Below are 16,921 nucleotides of genomic sequence, written 5' to 3'. Positions count from 1 at the left end.
GACACATGATTACTCACATACCTTTAGATCAGCAGTGTGATGAGGAAGACCAAGGAGTGTGAAGTGCAGTCAATATGTGTGTGGACTTTGCACACAAAAACCTCCAACAGCGTGTGTTGACTGTGGGTGCGAGGAATAAGAGGGGAGGAGAGACTTTCATAAAAGCATATTCCAAAAAGGATTTACTGGACTGAGCTGATTACGTTTGTTTTGTTTGTTTGTTTGTTTGTTTGTTTTAATTCAGCTAATCTTAATCATACTGGCTATTTCCTATTATTTCATACTATGCAACAGTGTTTTTTTCATCCTGCTCCTCAGGAGTACTGCTGGTTTTCTATCCCACCAGCTAGTTAATTGCATTCACCTGGTGTCCCAGGACTAAATCAGTCCCTGATTAGATGGGTATAGCCAGCATGGCTCATGGGTCCCGAGGACCAGGGTTCACAACCACTGCTATATAATACTGCAAGGAAAGGAGAGACAAAGGTTCTAAGAATTCCATGCAGTAAATTCACTATGACTGAAGAAATCTGTTTTGTTTTTGTTATATACCTTATATACTCATTTAACTGCTTTTTGGTGTTTTGCCTACTTAAGCGCTTTTCTATGTGCCTGTAGTAAAGTATGTCATATAAACAAGTAATGGCTACACCTACGTTTTTCCCCTGTATATATATTTTTTCCATAATTATATTTTAGAAATAAAAATGCTGACGCTGATTTGGTTTTGTTGCTTTGATTCCAAAGATAAAGTTTTACAGCATGATGTTTTATTTCCTTTGTACATAACGTTTATTTATTATTATAACGTATATTGCTGCGGATGCAGACATCAGCTGCAACACTGTGAGGTCTATTGGCATCTATGCTTAGCCAGAGAAAGGGGTTCAAAAGTCCAACACTCCTAGTTTTAACAAATGACAAAGTCTTGCAAATTTAAAAATTGTTCTTGACTGACTGACTGAATGACTGACTGACTGACACACTGACTGATGCATGCATGCACACACACACTGGACATACTGGTTTGATTTACACCAGATTTGGAAATCCAGATCGAAGGCTTGGTCATGAGTATGTAGTGTGAGGGCTTTACAGATTCAACCTTAACCTCCCTGATCCACTTGCAGGCTCATCTGAGCTACCATGATAATATCAAACATGTTTGACATTTACAACCTGACATCTGCATGGATCCCGAACAAGTCCTGTGGTGTGTGTGCAGTGTCCGAGCGTGGAGACTGCCAACAGCCAATGAGAGCAAAGTTTACAGTGTGGTGAGGCAGAGTGAGCCGAGTCTGGCTGTCCGCCTCCATTGTTGTTTTGATTGGTGTCATGTTGGCTGATGGGAGTTCCTGTGAGACTAGAGGTCCTGACATCAGTGACATGTCAGGAGTGAGCAGGACAATGTCAGTTACACCGTTACCTGTGTGATACCCAGTCGTCTACTGTGAGCACATCTGCAACTGAAATCTATCATTCTGTATATGATGCAATGCATTTTCAAGATTGGTTAGGATTTTAAAAGTCTTCTAGTGTGTCCCTGGCCTAAAATAAATGAATATATAACATATTAATGCGACTTCAAATCTGTTAAGAACAGACACAACAACAAGCAAAAACACATCACATCAGGAAATAATAATACCGCCGCACCAGAACAAAGGAAAGGTATGCTTCACAGACAAGATTGTCCAAGTAATGTAATGCAATAACAAACAGTCCATATTAAAATACCTATTGGTAATACAATGAGCCACACAACTGACCTAGTTGGCTGTACCAGGCATTCTTAATTTGTAGTTTGCTCTATTTGAGTAATGTTAGTTTGAATTTGGGTAACATTAGTTTGTGTTCAGTGTGTTTGTTAATCTTATGAATGTTGGACATCTCATCATGTTCATTAGGCATTGGTGCATATACAGCCAATAATTCTTATGGGGAATTCATGGTTTGTTTGAGAGAAAAAATGTAGATATATTTGTTTGGCAGGTTTGATTTGTCATCTTGTGGTGTGCCGAACAAACGTTTTTAGTAACTGATTGCCTTCTGCGTGGTGAACACAGCAGCCTTTGTTATTGGTGATTGGCCACTTCACACCTTCCATTTCACATCAATGCTAGCCTGTCCATTCAGCTGTGAGGAACAAGGGTCATGTCACACGTCCTTTAGGGCAGGGCTTCTCAAAACTTTTCTCATCACAGATCCGCAAGTGGGCACACAAGATTTAAATTGTTCAGTATTGAGGTATATAACTATCCACTGTATGAGTTGTGGTGAGAGTGAAGCCTATGATCAGAATCGTCATTCCTCTTCTCTCATTCGGGTAATTTCTAGTGAATTCGCAAGGCAGATGTTGCACCTTTTACAAACTCAAAATGGAACTTGCAATGACAATACAGCAAGCAGAACACATTAAAGGCAGGAAAAGCAGCATGGCAGTTTTCACTGTTACACCATTAGAATCCATTACGCCCAGCTAGACCCTCTGTGTATCAGAGGGAGGCTTTAATCAGCTCCCAAAACTGTCCGCCAGTTAATGTTCGGTGACGTCATCTGGCAGACAGGAGAAACAATAGGCTTTGTCTTCCTGGTTTCAAATCTCTCATACAATGTCCGCTATAAAAGACGATGTACTGAGAACGAACCGTCTTCACTCATAATACTTCTTTGTTGGGGGAAAAAAATAAAATAAAACGCTGCCTCTCTTCATTCATTTGGCAAGCAGCAGACCACATTGATGCAGCCAACAGCAAAAATGGCATCCCATGGTATCTATGTGGAAGACCCTGTGGATGACTACACTCTGTATAACAGCTGAAAGTGTAGAAAAGATGCAGGAATTCAGTGACACACAATGTCTAATCTATTCTGCAGACCAGGTTCCCCATGGTACACTTGCATCTTGTAGCCATGATGTGAATTTATCCAATTTAAAAAAAAAAGGGTAATAAAAAGCTGTATTATGTGCGTTTCTGTATGTGTGCGTGTGTGTGTGTGTATTTGTGTGTGTTTGTTTGTTTGTGTCAGTCTGTTGATGTATGGGAATAGTTGTGACATCGAGTTTACCCACGATGCTGTGCTGCCCAGGGGACCATGAACTGTCACCTACCAAGGAAATTGACTGTTGTACACACACGCACAGGCGCGCACACACACACACACACACACACACACGTACACACACGTACACACACACACACGGCCATGCATGAATTAATGAGCACATAGACAGACAAAGGGACACTCACACATGTGCACACACATACATGTAGACCCTGAGACAGACAACCTACACAATCCATACACACTTACACGCACAGGCAGACAAATGGATACACACATACATACAAGACGAAGAAAGAGGGACACAAACACGCACACGCACACACACACACACGCATACACACACACACACACACACAAACAGCTAGCCCATCCATCCATTCTGTATAGTGAGTTGACAGATGTAAATGTGCCCAGAGGACAGCAAGACTAAATGAAGATGCATTAGACCCTGTTTGTGTGTGTGTGTGTGTGTGTGTGTGTGAGAGAGAGAGAGAGAGAGAGAGAGAGAGAGAGAGAGAGAGGGAGAGAAAGAGAGAGAAAGCTGTAACAAGCTAGAGGCAATGATTAATGTCCCATTTAAACATTCAAGCAATGAACACAGTTTTATTTTGTTCCTTCTATTCTATTCTATTCTATTCTATTCTATTCTATTCTTAGCATTCATGAATGTTCAACATTGAAAACAACATGTCAAACATCAATCATTTAAGACCTGTTCTGTCTGTAATGTGTAGTTCTGTAATGGTTTCTCTGTTTTATTTTGTTCTACTCACTTCTCCTGTCACTCGCACTCCTGTCCATTCTAGTGTGCTCTGTTCTGTTCTACTCTGACCTGTGTGTGTGTGTGTGTGTGTGTGTGTGTGTGTGTGCACGCATGTCGATGTTTCCCACTGTGTATCTGACTATGAGAGCTAATACCATATGGATTCATCAACACCACGCATGTTACATAGAGAGAAACGCCCACACACACACACATCCATACACACGTGCCACACACACGCTCACACGCGCACATAGACACACTAGTCTGCCCTCCTCTCTCTACACACACACACACACACACACACACATACACACAGCCAAACACACATACACATGCAAACAGGGAGAGCGTATGAGTGTTTGCATCTTCTTGTTCTGTGCGTGCGTGTGTGTGTTTGTGTGCGCGTGTATGTATTGATGAGCGCGACTGATGTTATTTCTCTGTTGTTTTTGTCCCCTCTGGCACACCATAGCCTCAGGGCAGGCCACCGTTACTATGGCAACTCCTGGCCAGGTCAGGGTTGTCATAGCAATGATGACAGGAAGGAAGAAGAGAGAACAGGATGTGTTGGCAGTGCTCTTCGGAGAGGAAGGAAGAGAAGGAGCAGTGAAGAGGGGGAGTGATGTGGGGATGGAGGGGGAGGTATGGGGTTTTTGGAGATTTGGAGATTTTTTTTTTTTTTGGCTGAATGCGATGCTATTTCATCTGTCATCCTCCTTTTCTACAAGAGCGTCTCTCAAAGTGGGGTGTGGGGACCTTCAGGGGTCCCACAGACTCCTGAGCAAAGATACATTTTATAGGAAAACAGACAGACAGACAGACAGACAGAGGTTTTGTTTGCTGAGTATGTCAGTTCTTTTTGTTCATGCCATTTCAGTGATGCACCCCACACCATTTCATTCCAATAATGCATCTCTCAAGACTGGCCCGATTAAACTGGCTGCTTCACTTGAAAATACTTGTCTATTTTGTGTTTACGCTAACATTTTGCAACATCAGTTCATTTGGTTTCCATCAAATTTACTAGATAGTTCAGGCCTCGAGCAGGTATTGTTTACGGTTTCAAGCACAAAAGTACAAATATTTTTGGCCACAGACATCTTAGATATTATATTCATACAAAGTCCTGTCAAGTTTGAATCATACACTGAAAGTGAGCTTTTTACATCTGTTTTGCTTTAATACTTACAAACATTACCAAAGTATGCAAGCCTTTTACAGCTTCAAAATGAATATAAAACTTATGAACAGGTGTCAGGCTATCAGCACTCTGATGAAAAGGTCAGTCAGTCAATTTGAGAGTGAAAATATGTCTTCAATGTGATGAAAAATCAAAACATGAATAAAAACATTAGTTGTGCTTTAACATGGGACGCCGTACTGAAGTTATGGATTGGAGCTGTAAGATCCAGACTTTGTCTCTTGATGGCATCACCAATTACAGACTTGGGGGTCTGGTTTCTAGTTTTGAAAGAGTTGCACTTTTTCACAAATCTAGCCTGAACTGCCCCAGATAGAAAGAATAACATGAATTCTGTTTTAGAGTGGATGCTCCCTTTAAGAACAAATAGTTTCTGGGTGTGTGCTGTGTCATCTTGTACAGAGATTGACTAATGTTTCTCTGTTCTATTTGTCCCCTCCAGCACTCCGTAGCCTCAGGCCGGGTCACTGTTACCATAGCAACCACCGGCCAGGTCAGGATTGTCATAGCAATAATAGCAAGAAGTAAGGAAGTAGAGAGAACAGGATGAGGTGGCAGTGCCCTTCTGGAGAGGGAAGGAGGGATGAGGTGTAGGAGCGAGTTTTTAAGGCCTCGAGCACGAATCTTCCAAAGCTTCAATTAAACAGAGTCTGTCTTGAAGTAATGATTCACTTTGGTACAATATTTTTATTGTCGGCGGATAGGCTTTTGTGCTTGGGGGCTGAAAAGGTTGAGAATCATTATTTTGTAACTAAGTGCTCTCAGTATCCCAGAAGAGGCACACAGACACCAGCAGCTTGGGCTGACTATTCTTTACTGTAGCAAAAAATATAACAGTGATGACACGGTCTGACATAGCCAATGCATTTACTGAATGGTTACAAAACAGGATGGCTTTTAGCAAAATCTAAAATGTTACTGGACCATTGCCTAATACTTCCTGTCATGATGTTACAGTACTCAAATCAACCCTTTAATTTTAGTAACAATCTTTAGAAATATAGAAAATCAGTAACTCTTTACATTTCATCCACTCTTAAATAAAAACCTAACATGAGCAGACTGCTAAAAAGAGAGCAAGACTTTTCCCAAGCACTTCCTCGAGTCAGCAGTAGTTCAGCACGCATGCAGTAAAGAGTAGGATTTTTTCAATGGCTGCTGTATATCTGCATATAGCCTGTCCTATAGTTGTCCTGTAAGACAGCATGTCAATCTACTATATCAGAGAGGATTTCACAATAGCTGTTGCTGTTTTACAAACACCATGCTGTTTACCCTCCTTAAAGACGAGATGAAATGAAAAATGCCTTTTTAACCCTTTTAGATCACATCCCCGGTCATACTGTGCACCTATTTAACAATATATGCCAAAAAAAATACCAAAAATCAATTCCATTGTATTCTTATATCAAAATTCAATCATGTTTTCTTCCTGTAAAACAAAATATGCCGTGTGCTTACATAAGCATGCCCGTAACTAATTTCAACCAATAATATCATGACATCCACCCATCAATCAATCTTCAACTTTTAGCGCACAGAGCTAAGAGGCTAAGATTCATTAGTTAGCTAGCTAGCAACAGCGTGGTACTTCGGTGTGTCTTCGGGTGTTATGACACACCCACTTTTCAACGTTCAAATCAAATTCCTCCCAACGTTATGTCCCGCCTGTCTTTCCTGTTTCACTCGGAAATACGTCACGATACGGAAGTTAGATACTCTCGAAATGCCGTTTCATCTCGACTTTAAAGTGGCTAATTGATTTATGATTAGATTGAAAAGCAAAGCTGGAAACCACTTGTTTGTTGTTAAAGGGTCATGATACTCTCAGTTTGAGCCTTTCTCCGCCTACTGCATGATTTTGAAAAATGCAAGCTGCATTAGGAGCAGGGGGACCAAAACGACACTATTCAGTAAAAGGTTTTTCAGCCGCTAGTTGGCGAGAGCAAGCTGCGATTCACACAGAAAATCTCTGAGAAAAACATTATACATCGTCAAGATTATGACTAGGATGAATGTGTTTCATCATAAAATCGCCAAGAACACTGATTAACATGAAAAAAGTGAGTTTAACGTTTCACACTCCTTTAATATATTTATACCATGGTAGCGCAACAAGAAGTGTTGGGATTTCATTTGGCTTTGGGAGCTCAAATTCTCTCCAGCAACTGCTGATTTAGATTCAAACAGAGCAATAAATTCAGAGTTCAGACATTGCTGTTTTCAGTGGCAGCCATGTTAGCTCCGCATTTCAGCCCATGTCCGTTGCTAAATAACTGGTGATTCTATGGCTGCTGGTCTTTATACTGTCGGCCATCACACCATGGGGATGTTATATATTAGCAACCAATATTTCTTGGTTTCATAGTCAAGCTGGAAAGGCTGCGGAGAGCCGGTGTTTAACAGAGTGTAGCTGCTACAGTGATTACTCTGTTTAGCAGGTGATTGATGAGAAGCACTGCTGGAAATGTCACTCGCCCTGCTAATACATTTACACCAAGGGAACATAGGAGAGGCGGTGTTAATACATTTTAATACATTTCCACCAAGGAAGCAGAGCGGGCAGTGTGGAAATGTAACTTTTGAGGGGATGAATTTTGTCCAGCTAGATCTGTTGTAGGTGTCAACTTACTAGAGCCATAGACCGTGTTTTGCTATCGCAGTTTTTGCTGCTAGCCATGTACACTCCAAAGTCCCGCTCCATAGCTGTTGTTTATTATGTAACTTGTGATTCTACAAGACCTAATTCATTAGGCTGTAGTTTATTCGATGGTATTCTCTGTGTTGTAGAACAAAGTGGAGTCTGTACTCTGATTGCCCTCCTTCACTGGTGATCGTTGGGAATTAATGCTGGAAACATCACTGGCTGGCACACTTAAAAGGAAAATCCAACATCCAGAATTGTCAAGCAGAATTCAAATATGTTGTTCTCATTATCTTGGACAGTGCAGTCACTATTTGAGATAATAAACAGCTCTCGCTCCCACAGCTAGAAATGAGAGTACCAAGGCTCTGATCTGTAATATCATTGGGATATACAGTACGGCACGCTGCTTTGAATACGAACAGCAGAATGAATCATGCACACTGGTGTTTGTTTGAGCTTCATCACAGTAGGCTTCCTTTTACTTTTACGTATTGTGCTGTACACCAGAAAGGTTGACAACCACAGGTGCAAAAGTAATACTGATTGCTATGCCTATAGCGGATTGATGTATTGTTGGAAACATCACTATAGCTGTTAAAGGTCCCATATTCTACACTTTCCAGTGTTTTGTTTTATGTCTTGAGGTCCATTCAAAGCTGTTTGTGTGGTGTCATGTGCCAAAAACACTCTCAATCCATTTTCCAGCATCTGAGCCTTACCAAGAACAGGCTGTTTCTGTCGCTGTGTCTTTAAGGCTCATTAATATTAACGACCCGCTGTTCTGATTGGCTAACAGTTTCAAGAGTGAAACGTGAGACACCGCAGCCCGGCAGCGACAGGCAGGAAAAACTCTCTGGTAAATAGACAATGACAACCGCTCAACCGCTTTGAAAAAAATGCTTTGTTAGCCTATTATTTCTTACAAAAATGATAATGAGCCACAAAGTTACAGAAGTCCAAACGGCTCGTTTAGAGGCTCGGTTTACTAATATGGATTGTGTGGATTTAGTTGGCGACCGTGTGTTTTGATATTTCACAATGTTTAGATAGCACATCCAACTGCTTTATAATCAAAGAGGCAAGGGAAATCCTGTTTTACATGATATGGGACCTTTAATATGTTAGTGCAGAGTTACACCACGAGTTACAATGCTTATTGCATCTTTAGAGCAGACTGGTGCATTTGGTAATGTATATTATAGAATGAAATCAGATTACAACTGTTAGCGATGGACATTACAACATGAGGTCATGTATACAGTAATGGTCCACAAAATCAGTATCTTATTCGTAGTTGATTTTAGCTTCAGAGAATTTATATTTTGTCACAGAAGCTAGGCTGTATATATATAGAGAGAGTTTTGACTTTGTAGTGTACATTGGTAGCCATGCTAGCTCTACAGCCCTACTCAATGGCTGTTCCTAAGTAACTCATCTCCCTGTTGAAGCCCATTGCTACTTACCTGGGGGCAACATTTCTTAGTTAAGTGGAGTTGTTAGTGTAGCTGCTGAGTGAGAGTGGAGTCTGATTACTTAAATGGGCATTACCGTGAAAAACAAAGCTCTTCTCACACATATCCCAAAATTATGAACACTGTTTCACAATTGTATTCCGTTTGGGAGTTATTAAGAGTCAATGAGTTTGGATTCGTTTTCCACTGATATTATTGGATACCCTGTATCCATCTATCTGTAGCTCAAAAAATCAAGAAGCTAAAACAATAGCATGGTCTAATGATTCAGTAAGAGATATGGAAAATATGCGCTAGTTTCCCATTTGATATGTTTTACTCATTACAGTGAAGAAGAGTTTTAGGAATTCAAAGCCAAGCATCACATTCATATACTAAATAAAACACAATAGTGAAAATCAATCTGGAAGGCTCAATTACACCAATTGTAGGGGCAAAGGTTTGCTCAAAAGGTGAAATGCCCCTTTAAACGGGTTGATTAATGAGTTTGAACTGCTGGAAATGTCACTTTAGCTGTTGATACATTAAAACCTACGGGAGCACAAGCAGGTGGCGTGGGGCCCCCGTTTAGCGATGGCCCTTGGCCACAGCTGGCCAGGGGCCCCATTAGAGTTTGGTTGGTTAGAGCTATTATGTACTATGTGTCAGTGGAGCTGTTAATACATTTACACCATGGGAGCGCTAGCAGTGTTGGGGAGTCCATTTAGCTCTGGGGCTTTGGCATCTTTCCAGCAGCAACAACTCTGGCTACATCAAGAATCATAGATTAAAAGAGTGCGGCCATTGCTATTTGTTAATACATGTACACCATGGGAGCCGAATGGAGGTGTTAATGGATTATGGATTGCACCCATTCACAGCTGTTTTCAATGTGAACTCAGGGTCTCAGCAGGGCTGTGGATGGGGAGTGATTTGTTCAGACTCAGTATGGTGGATGGTGGGCAGGTAAAATGTGGTTCCTTGCACTTTTCTCCAACATCCATAGTTGAATGTTGAGTGGGTAACATAATCTTCTGTAAAATCTAAGGGCAGTATGGAACCCCTTGTTGAAACATGGTCGCCCCAAAAATAGTTTTGTCTACATAGTGACCTATTGGATTGAGGACATTTTCTTCTGTCTGAGGTTTTGGTACAAGAACTGAAAGGATATGACAGATAAACATGAGTTTAACAGTTTTTTCTTACAGATTTTTCTTCTTTCTTAACATTTGTGATATTTGTAAACACTGGGGAAAACCAGCCTGCATTTTGAGTTTAGGTTAAGAAAGTTTCGAAAAGCTTATTTGTCATGTTAAAAAAGTTATACCTACCACGCCAAATAATAATATGCCAAATGCCAAATAATAATATGCCAAATGCCAAATAATATTTTAATCTCTCTGGGAGGTGGATTTTCTCACACAAATTGCAAATGCTCTGGCACACACATCAGTCCAAGTCCCTGTTTGGCTATATGTGCAGAGGGTATGATATTTGTTCTAGTTCCGCTTGTGCTTGTAAATTTGGTTTTAGCCCCCTGGAAACCAAACAAGAAGTTAGCGATTTTTCCCAGTATGAGGAGTTAGATTTCTGTCACAAGCTTGTTTTTTGTCACATTAGGTGTTTAGGATTCACTTATATTATATTTCACTTTTATTGTTTTGTTACTGCCAGCTAGCTAGCTATTTTACAGTCTCATACAATGTATCCTTAAGGAATTGTTTTCTGGGAGCAACAACTCACAAAGAGCTCCACCCACATTAAGTACTAATCGGTCAGAATAGATGCATGACTTGAGAACATAATAGGATTTAATTTTAAATTGATTCATTTATTTTTGTTTCCAAGCTTGAATCCCATTTCCTGACATGCCTATTTGGCTGGGAAAGATATCTGTAGATGATCCAAAATGTAGATGGTAAAATGAATTACCGATTATATTTTTAACAAAGGTTAGGTATGTACACATGAGTGTTAAAAAGAGAGATGACAGCCATTTAAATTGCTATTTTCCCACCCATTTACCCTAAAATGTATAGCAATAAGGAGGATTCAGTCATTGATATTTACAAGGAAGATGCCATCCCCCCCATCGCCCCTCATCCTCCTTCACCTCCTCCCCAAACAGCCCCATGTTTGGTCATTGTAGTTTTCAGTGGCAGCCATGTTGGTGCCACAAACCTGCTCCGTAGTTGTTACTAAGAAACCAGTGATTCCATGCCAGCTTATCTTTTCAATGTGGAATTTAATTATGCTGTGTGTGCCACCGGAGTAGTGCGTTTACACTATGGGAGTAGGGGAGGCTGTGTGGGGACTACACTTCGGTTAGGGAGGCTGGCTTTTGCCCAGTAGCAACTGCTTCAGTACATCCATAACCACACATTAAAGGAGTCTGTGCATTGCTGTTTTTGGCAGTTGGCTAGCTAATACTGTATGTGTCACTGTACATTTATACTGTGAGAGGGAACATTGTAGAGGTAGTGTGGGAGACTTCACTTAGGTTAGGGTGTTTAGCTTCTTTCCAGCAGTAGCCGTTTTAGGCCTGACCTCTGCTAGCACTATTCCAGAGCTCTATATATAGAGATATAGATAGATAGATAGAGGCACAGACAGACATAGTGTTAGATCTAGACACAGATAGAGTAGATAGACAGAGTGTGTGTGGAGTAAGTTAGGGTAGAGTGTTTGGCTTCTGTCCAGTAGCAGCTGTTTTATATTTGAACTTTGCTCACCCAGCTGTGTGGGCAAACTCCATGCAGCGTACTGGGGCTACAGGTGGCGTTTAAGGCTATAGTTAGTTGAACTAATGGCCTGCTACAGAAATGGCTTGTAGAGTGGTTACGTAATAAGGGTGCATGTGTTACAAAGATGATGAGAGAGAGAGAGGGAGAGAGAGAGAGAGATGAACTAATGGATTCTTAACATGTATAATTTAGTTGGAGAGGGAGAGAAAGAAACCGGGTCGGAGGGACGGACAGAAAATTGGATATACAAGGTTTGCGCAAGAAACTGATGATATTCAACCAACAAAAGACTTCATCCGACACAGCTTTCATCCATCCTTTCCTCCCTCCCTCACTTCCCCGCTCCATCTATCTCTCATTCTTTAACCTCCTCCATCCTTCCATTGCTCTCTCCATGCCTCCATTCCTCCTTACTCATCCATCTTTCCACCCGTTCCTTCTAAACCGCTCCAATCCCTATTGTCCTACCCTCACCTCACTCTTCTCTCTTTCCTTCCCTCCTTCCATCCTTCTCTTCTCTCCTCCATCCCTTTTTGTGGGTTACTGCCATTTCTTACCTGCTCTCTCCTTCCCTCAAGACTTCCTTCCCTTCCTGTCTGAGGGCATCACCACATCCTGTCCTCTCTCCTTTCTTCCTGCTGTATCACTATGACCACCCTGGCCTGGCCTGGAGTTGCCATAGCAACACAGTGACCTGCCCTAAGGCTATGGAGGGCCGGAAGGGACAAACACACCAGAGGAACATCATCAGTCACTCTCAGTGCACACACAGACATACACGCACACACACACACACACACACACACACACACACACACACACACACACACACACACAAAGGCAGAGATGCAGACAGGGATGAAGGCACACACACAAACGCATTCAAACGCCAATTATCCTTGATTCAACATTCCTCAGGAGTCACTCAGCTGGTAGGAATGCTGCTCACTTTAGGAATTCACATGTGATTGTCATGGTCTACGACTTGGTATTTGTGAACAAGTGCAACTCTTTCAGTGCCAGAACCAGACAGAACCAAGACTTGTATCTGTGTACTGCTAGGAAGTTGCTCCATTGACAATGAAGGGGAGACTTTGTGGAGTCATCAGTCCTGTCTGTTATGCGTGGTTTGACTTTGTCAAAACATGGCTCATTGATGTGTCTTGCCATTGAAATGTTAATAAAATTACAAGGACTGGTCAAAGGGAGTGCTATGGCAGTTAACTCAAAACTTTGAACAGTAATATGACCCATCTTGTTTAGTTGTCCTAACATTCCTCAATCCAAAATAGTGCCCACATCCTCACATAGTTGTCTTTCAAGTAATTTCCGATTAATTCACTTGAGATAATTTCAGAATCCCTGCACTTGCACATTGCATGTTTTCAGTAGTCTGGGAATTCAGGAGGCTACATTTCACTGTTTGGAACATTTAATTCTCCTGAAACCAGCTTGATTGAACTCCTTTCCTGAGGGGCTGGGATAATGAGGAGCTTGTATTGTACTTAATGCACTTCATGTGCACAGAGCCTGAAAATTCCTTACACACATCTGACCATGTTTTGTATTTTGAATGGTCCAGAATTATAATGCGCTCTCTGAACACTTTATTTTCTTGATACAACCTCAAATGATCTCGACTCCCGAATGGTTTGGATAAATGGAATTAAAAACAAAGGAGTCATCCAATATAAAGTAATCAAATTCATTATGTTACTGAATACAATTTCAAGCGGCTAATTTGAACTTTCCCAGGCATGAGGTTAGGGCTAAACAAGGTTGTATATTACTGATTAAAACAAGGCAGGCAAAGCAAAGTGCACACAGCCAATAGGTTACTCTCTTAATCGGCATAGTAAATTACCTTATGGAGCTGGAGTAAGCCAATTGATTATTATTGATGGAAACTTTATGCAACTAATTGGTCATATGTTGGTAGAATCAGTAATAGAAATTCAAAACACTCTATTACAAAGAAAGGACCTCATATATGGTGCAAGACATATGCTAGACAGTGTACTATAAATATCCCTCTACGTACATACACTATATATGTATATTCTGTATCAAAGCATAATAACTTACATGCTGAATTTAGGTAATCCAATGCATTATAACACTGGCTTCGAATTTCAACCCGGAAATCAAAATCTTTAATGGATAATTTGTAAAGCCCTACATCCCCTGCATGTTGTCATGAAACACTTCCTGAAATCCCTACACTTCCTACACATTGTGGAGAAAACCCCCTACACCACCTACACACCAGCATGAAACCCTCTGCAAGTGGGAGACAATGTCAGCTGTCAAAATCGCTTAAACTGTGAAGCTGCAGTGGTCGCCACTTCATGCATTCATCCCACATTCATCTTGCATTAGTATTGCAGACAATCCTTTCTTTAGCACATTAGTTGATTTTCAACAATGGTTACATCTGTCAGAGATTGTTGTAGGATGCTTACAATAATTTCAGTAGACTATGGTCCAGAATTTCAACATTTCAGTATTGTAAACACCAAAATAACCTCCAATGACCTCAGATGACTTCCATTCCTGAGAGGTTGGTCTAAATGAGGGAATACCCTTGGCTAATGTACCGTATTCAAACAAAGGAGACACAGTGGTGCACAGTGGGCTGTATGGTTACGAGTGTGAGTAATGACATGGCTCTGATACATGACTTCCTTCCTTCTTCCTTATTCCCTTGCTTCCTTGATTCCTTTCTTCCTCCATCCTTCCTTCAGTCCTTCAGTTGGGGTTTGGAAGGTGGTTGTACCTTGTTAAAACAAAGCAGGCAGTGTGTTTGCACAGAGCAAGGCAAAGGCATGGTCAGCTGAGTGTGAGTAACTTGCCTCAAATGCATGAGTTCATACAACCCAAATAATGAGTCAATTAGAGTAAATTATACATGTTTAGGCTCCTCTGCAATTAGTTCACCTCTCTCTGTTTCTGTCTTACTCAGGTCGCTGTATCTCCCCTCTCCTCCCTCCCTCTTTCTCTTTCTCTTTCCCTCCCTCCCTCTCTCTCTTTCTGTCTCTTTCATTTGTTCCCCTGTCCTTCCTCACTCCTGTCTTTCTATCTTCATCTTCATCTTCCTCTCTCTTCTCTCTTTGTCTTCCTCTCAACCCCCCCTCTCTTGCTGTCTCTTTCATTCTTCCTCCCTCTCCTTGTTCTCTCTCTCTTTCTCTCTCTCTATCTTCATCTTCCTCTCTCTCTCTTTGTCTTCCTCTCAACACTCCCCCCCCCCCCCCCCTCTTTCTCTCTGTCCTAGTTCTCAGGGTCTCATGGTGAAGCTTTGTCTAATTACCATGCTAGCGTTTAATTGGAACAGCGTACACAAACACACAGATTGACTGACTGAATACCCCTGAATACCACGTCGACACACTGCACTGTGCGCACACACACACACACACACACATACACACACACACACACACATACAAACTGGCCAGTTGACATCACATCACATCACATAACACACACACACACACACACACACACAGACAACATACACCCAGTGAGTTAACATGCTCCAATTATACAACTACACATAACACACAGTTGACACCAGAGCCAGAGATTGATAGTTTGCCCAGGTTGTACTAGAGCCACGATGCTGCTGCCCCTTCTGTAGAGCTAAGGCATTTTGGCCACAGTCAAAGATAGATTTTGGCCTAGTTATACTATGGGCTGCATGTAGCTGCCCTCTCTGTAGAACGAATTGTTGTTTATGAATATGTAACAATAGATACACATGGAGGAATAGAAAAAATAAAACAGTTAGTAGCATACTGTAGTCAGATGCACACTTCTAAATCCCATGTATTCTCTTCCAAACCATTTATTTTTAGATTTTGAGCAAACTAAACCACAACATCTTTGTGTTTCTGTCATCCTGTCATGATGTTAGCCTTGATGCTGACGCTGACATACTTGGTCATATCCATTGGTAAATGACTGTAAAATGGGGACGATTAATACCTTTCTAATTCTAGGCATTATGCATTTGAAGTGTCATCAGGTTTGTTCAGTTCTGAAGGATCACTCATCAGACTGCCAGCAAAACATTGTTGAGATTTTGTTGAAAATCACATCTAAGACATCCCATACTGTTCCAAATACAGCCATGGCACACATTGGTGATGCTGAGGCTGCTAAGATTTTGTTATTGTTGTTGATGTGGTGATTGGCTGCGTGGCTGAGTGATAATAATAATTAATTTGGTTGGTTATTTGATTGATATTTTGTAGAATCAAGCCAGGGGAATCTGGCTTGACTCCAAGTGCTATGATCATAATTTTGATAAATGTAGATATAATGAAAAATAATATTCTCTGTTTTCTTTCCTCTGTTACAGTCCTGCCCAGCCATACATGTGGCACCCCCGGCCTCATTCCAAACGGAGTAATCCATGGTTCGCGGTACAACATGGGGGACAAGATCCGTTACAGCTGTGAATCAGGCTTCGTACTGGAGGGACACAGCATCCTCACCTGCATAGTGTCACCTGGCAGTGGAGCACAGTGGGACTTCCCATCACCGTTTTGTAGAGGTAAGAAGTTATTTGTGTTCCTCTATCTATCTATCTATCTATCTATCTATCTATCTATCTATCTATCTATCTATCTATCTATCTATCATGATAGGCTATATAGTCCATTTTGCATTTGTCTACTCATCAGATATTCTATTCTATCACTGTTTTATATAATTTTAGACTGTCATCATACACAACGGATGTAATTATTTGAGGTTTAGTGTTTAAGTTACTTGGACTATAAACAGTATTACAGACCATTTAACCAATTATAAACCTGAGTGCAGCCTGAAAACCTTCATTGGTCTTCACCATCAGGCTAGATTGTGGATCTTCTTATAAATCTCTTCATGAGACTCATTTTTATTTTTTGGAGACTGGCTTCAATTTAATGATATGTCTTAATTTGTCTTTTTCTTTGTTTTTGACTTTCTTATTTCTTTGGTCTTTTGTTTTAGTTATTTATATTCCGTGTCTTATGCTATTTCTTCTATTTTTATGTA

The 16,921-nt window shown here is 41.0% G+C and overlaps 1 protein-coding gene across 1 annotated transcript in view; it reads left to right on the top strand.

The window, feature by feature from the left end:
• The window catches only part of csmd1b (CUB and Sushi multiple domains 1b), a 326,361-nt gene that overhangs the window by 97,151 nt on the left and 212,289 nt on the right, over positions 1–16,921 (top strand). The window contains exon 3 of the mRNA XM_078284417.1: positions 16,239–16,433. Within this exon, the coding sequence (XP_078140543.1) occupies positions 16,239–16,433 (195 nt within the window). The remainder of the gene's footprint in view (positions 1–16,238; positions 16,434–16,921) is intronic.

Source organism: Centroberyx gerrardi, chromosome 1, assembly GCF_048128805.1.
Source record: "Centroberyx gerrardi isolate f3 chromosome 1, fCenGer3.hap1.cur.20231027, whole genome shotgun sequence".
In the NCBI taxonomy this organism is placed as follows: Eukaryota; Metazoa; Chordata; class Actinopteri; order Beryciformes; family Berycidae; genus Centroberyx; species Centroberyx gerrardi.
The sequence above is the reverse complement of the archived record's forward strand: the minus strand, read 5'-3'. Positions and strand labels throughout refer to the sequence as shown.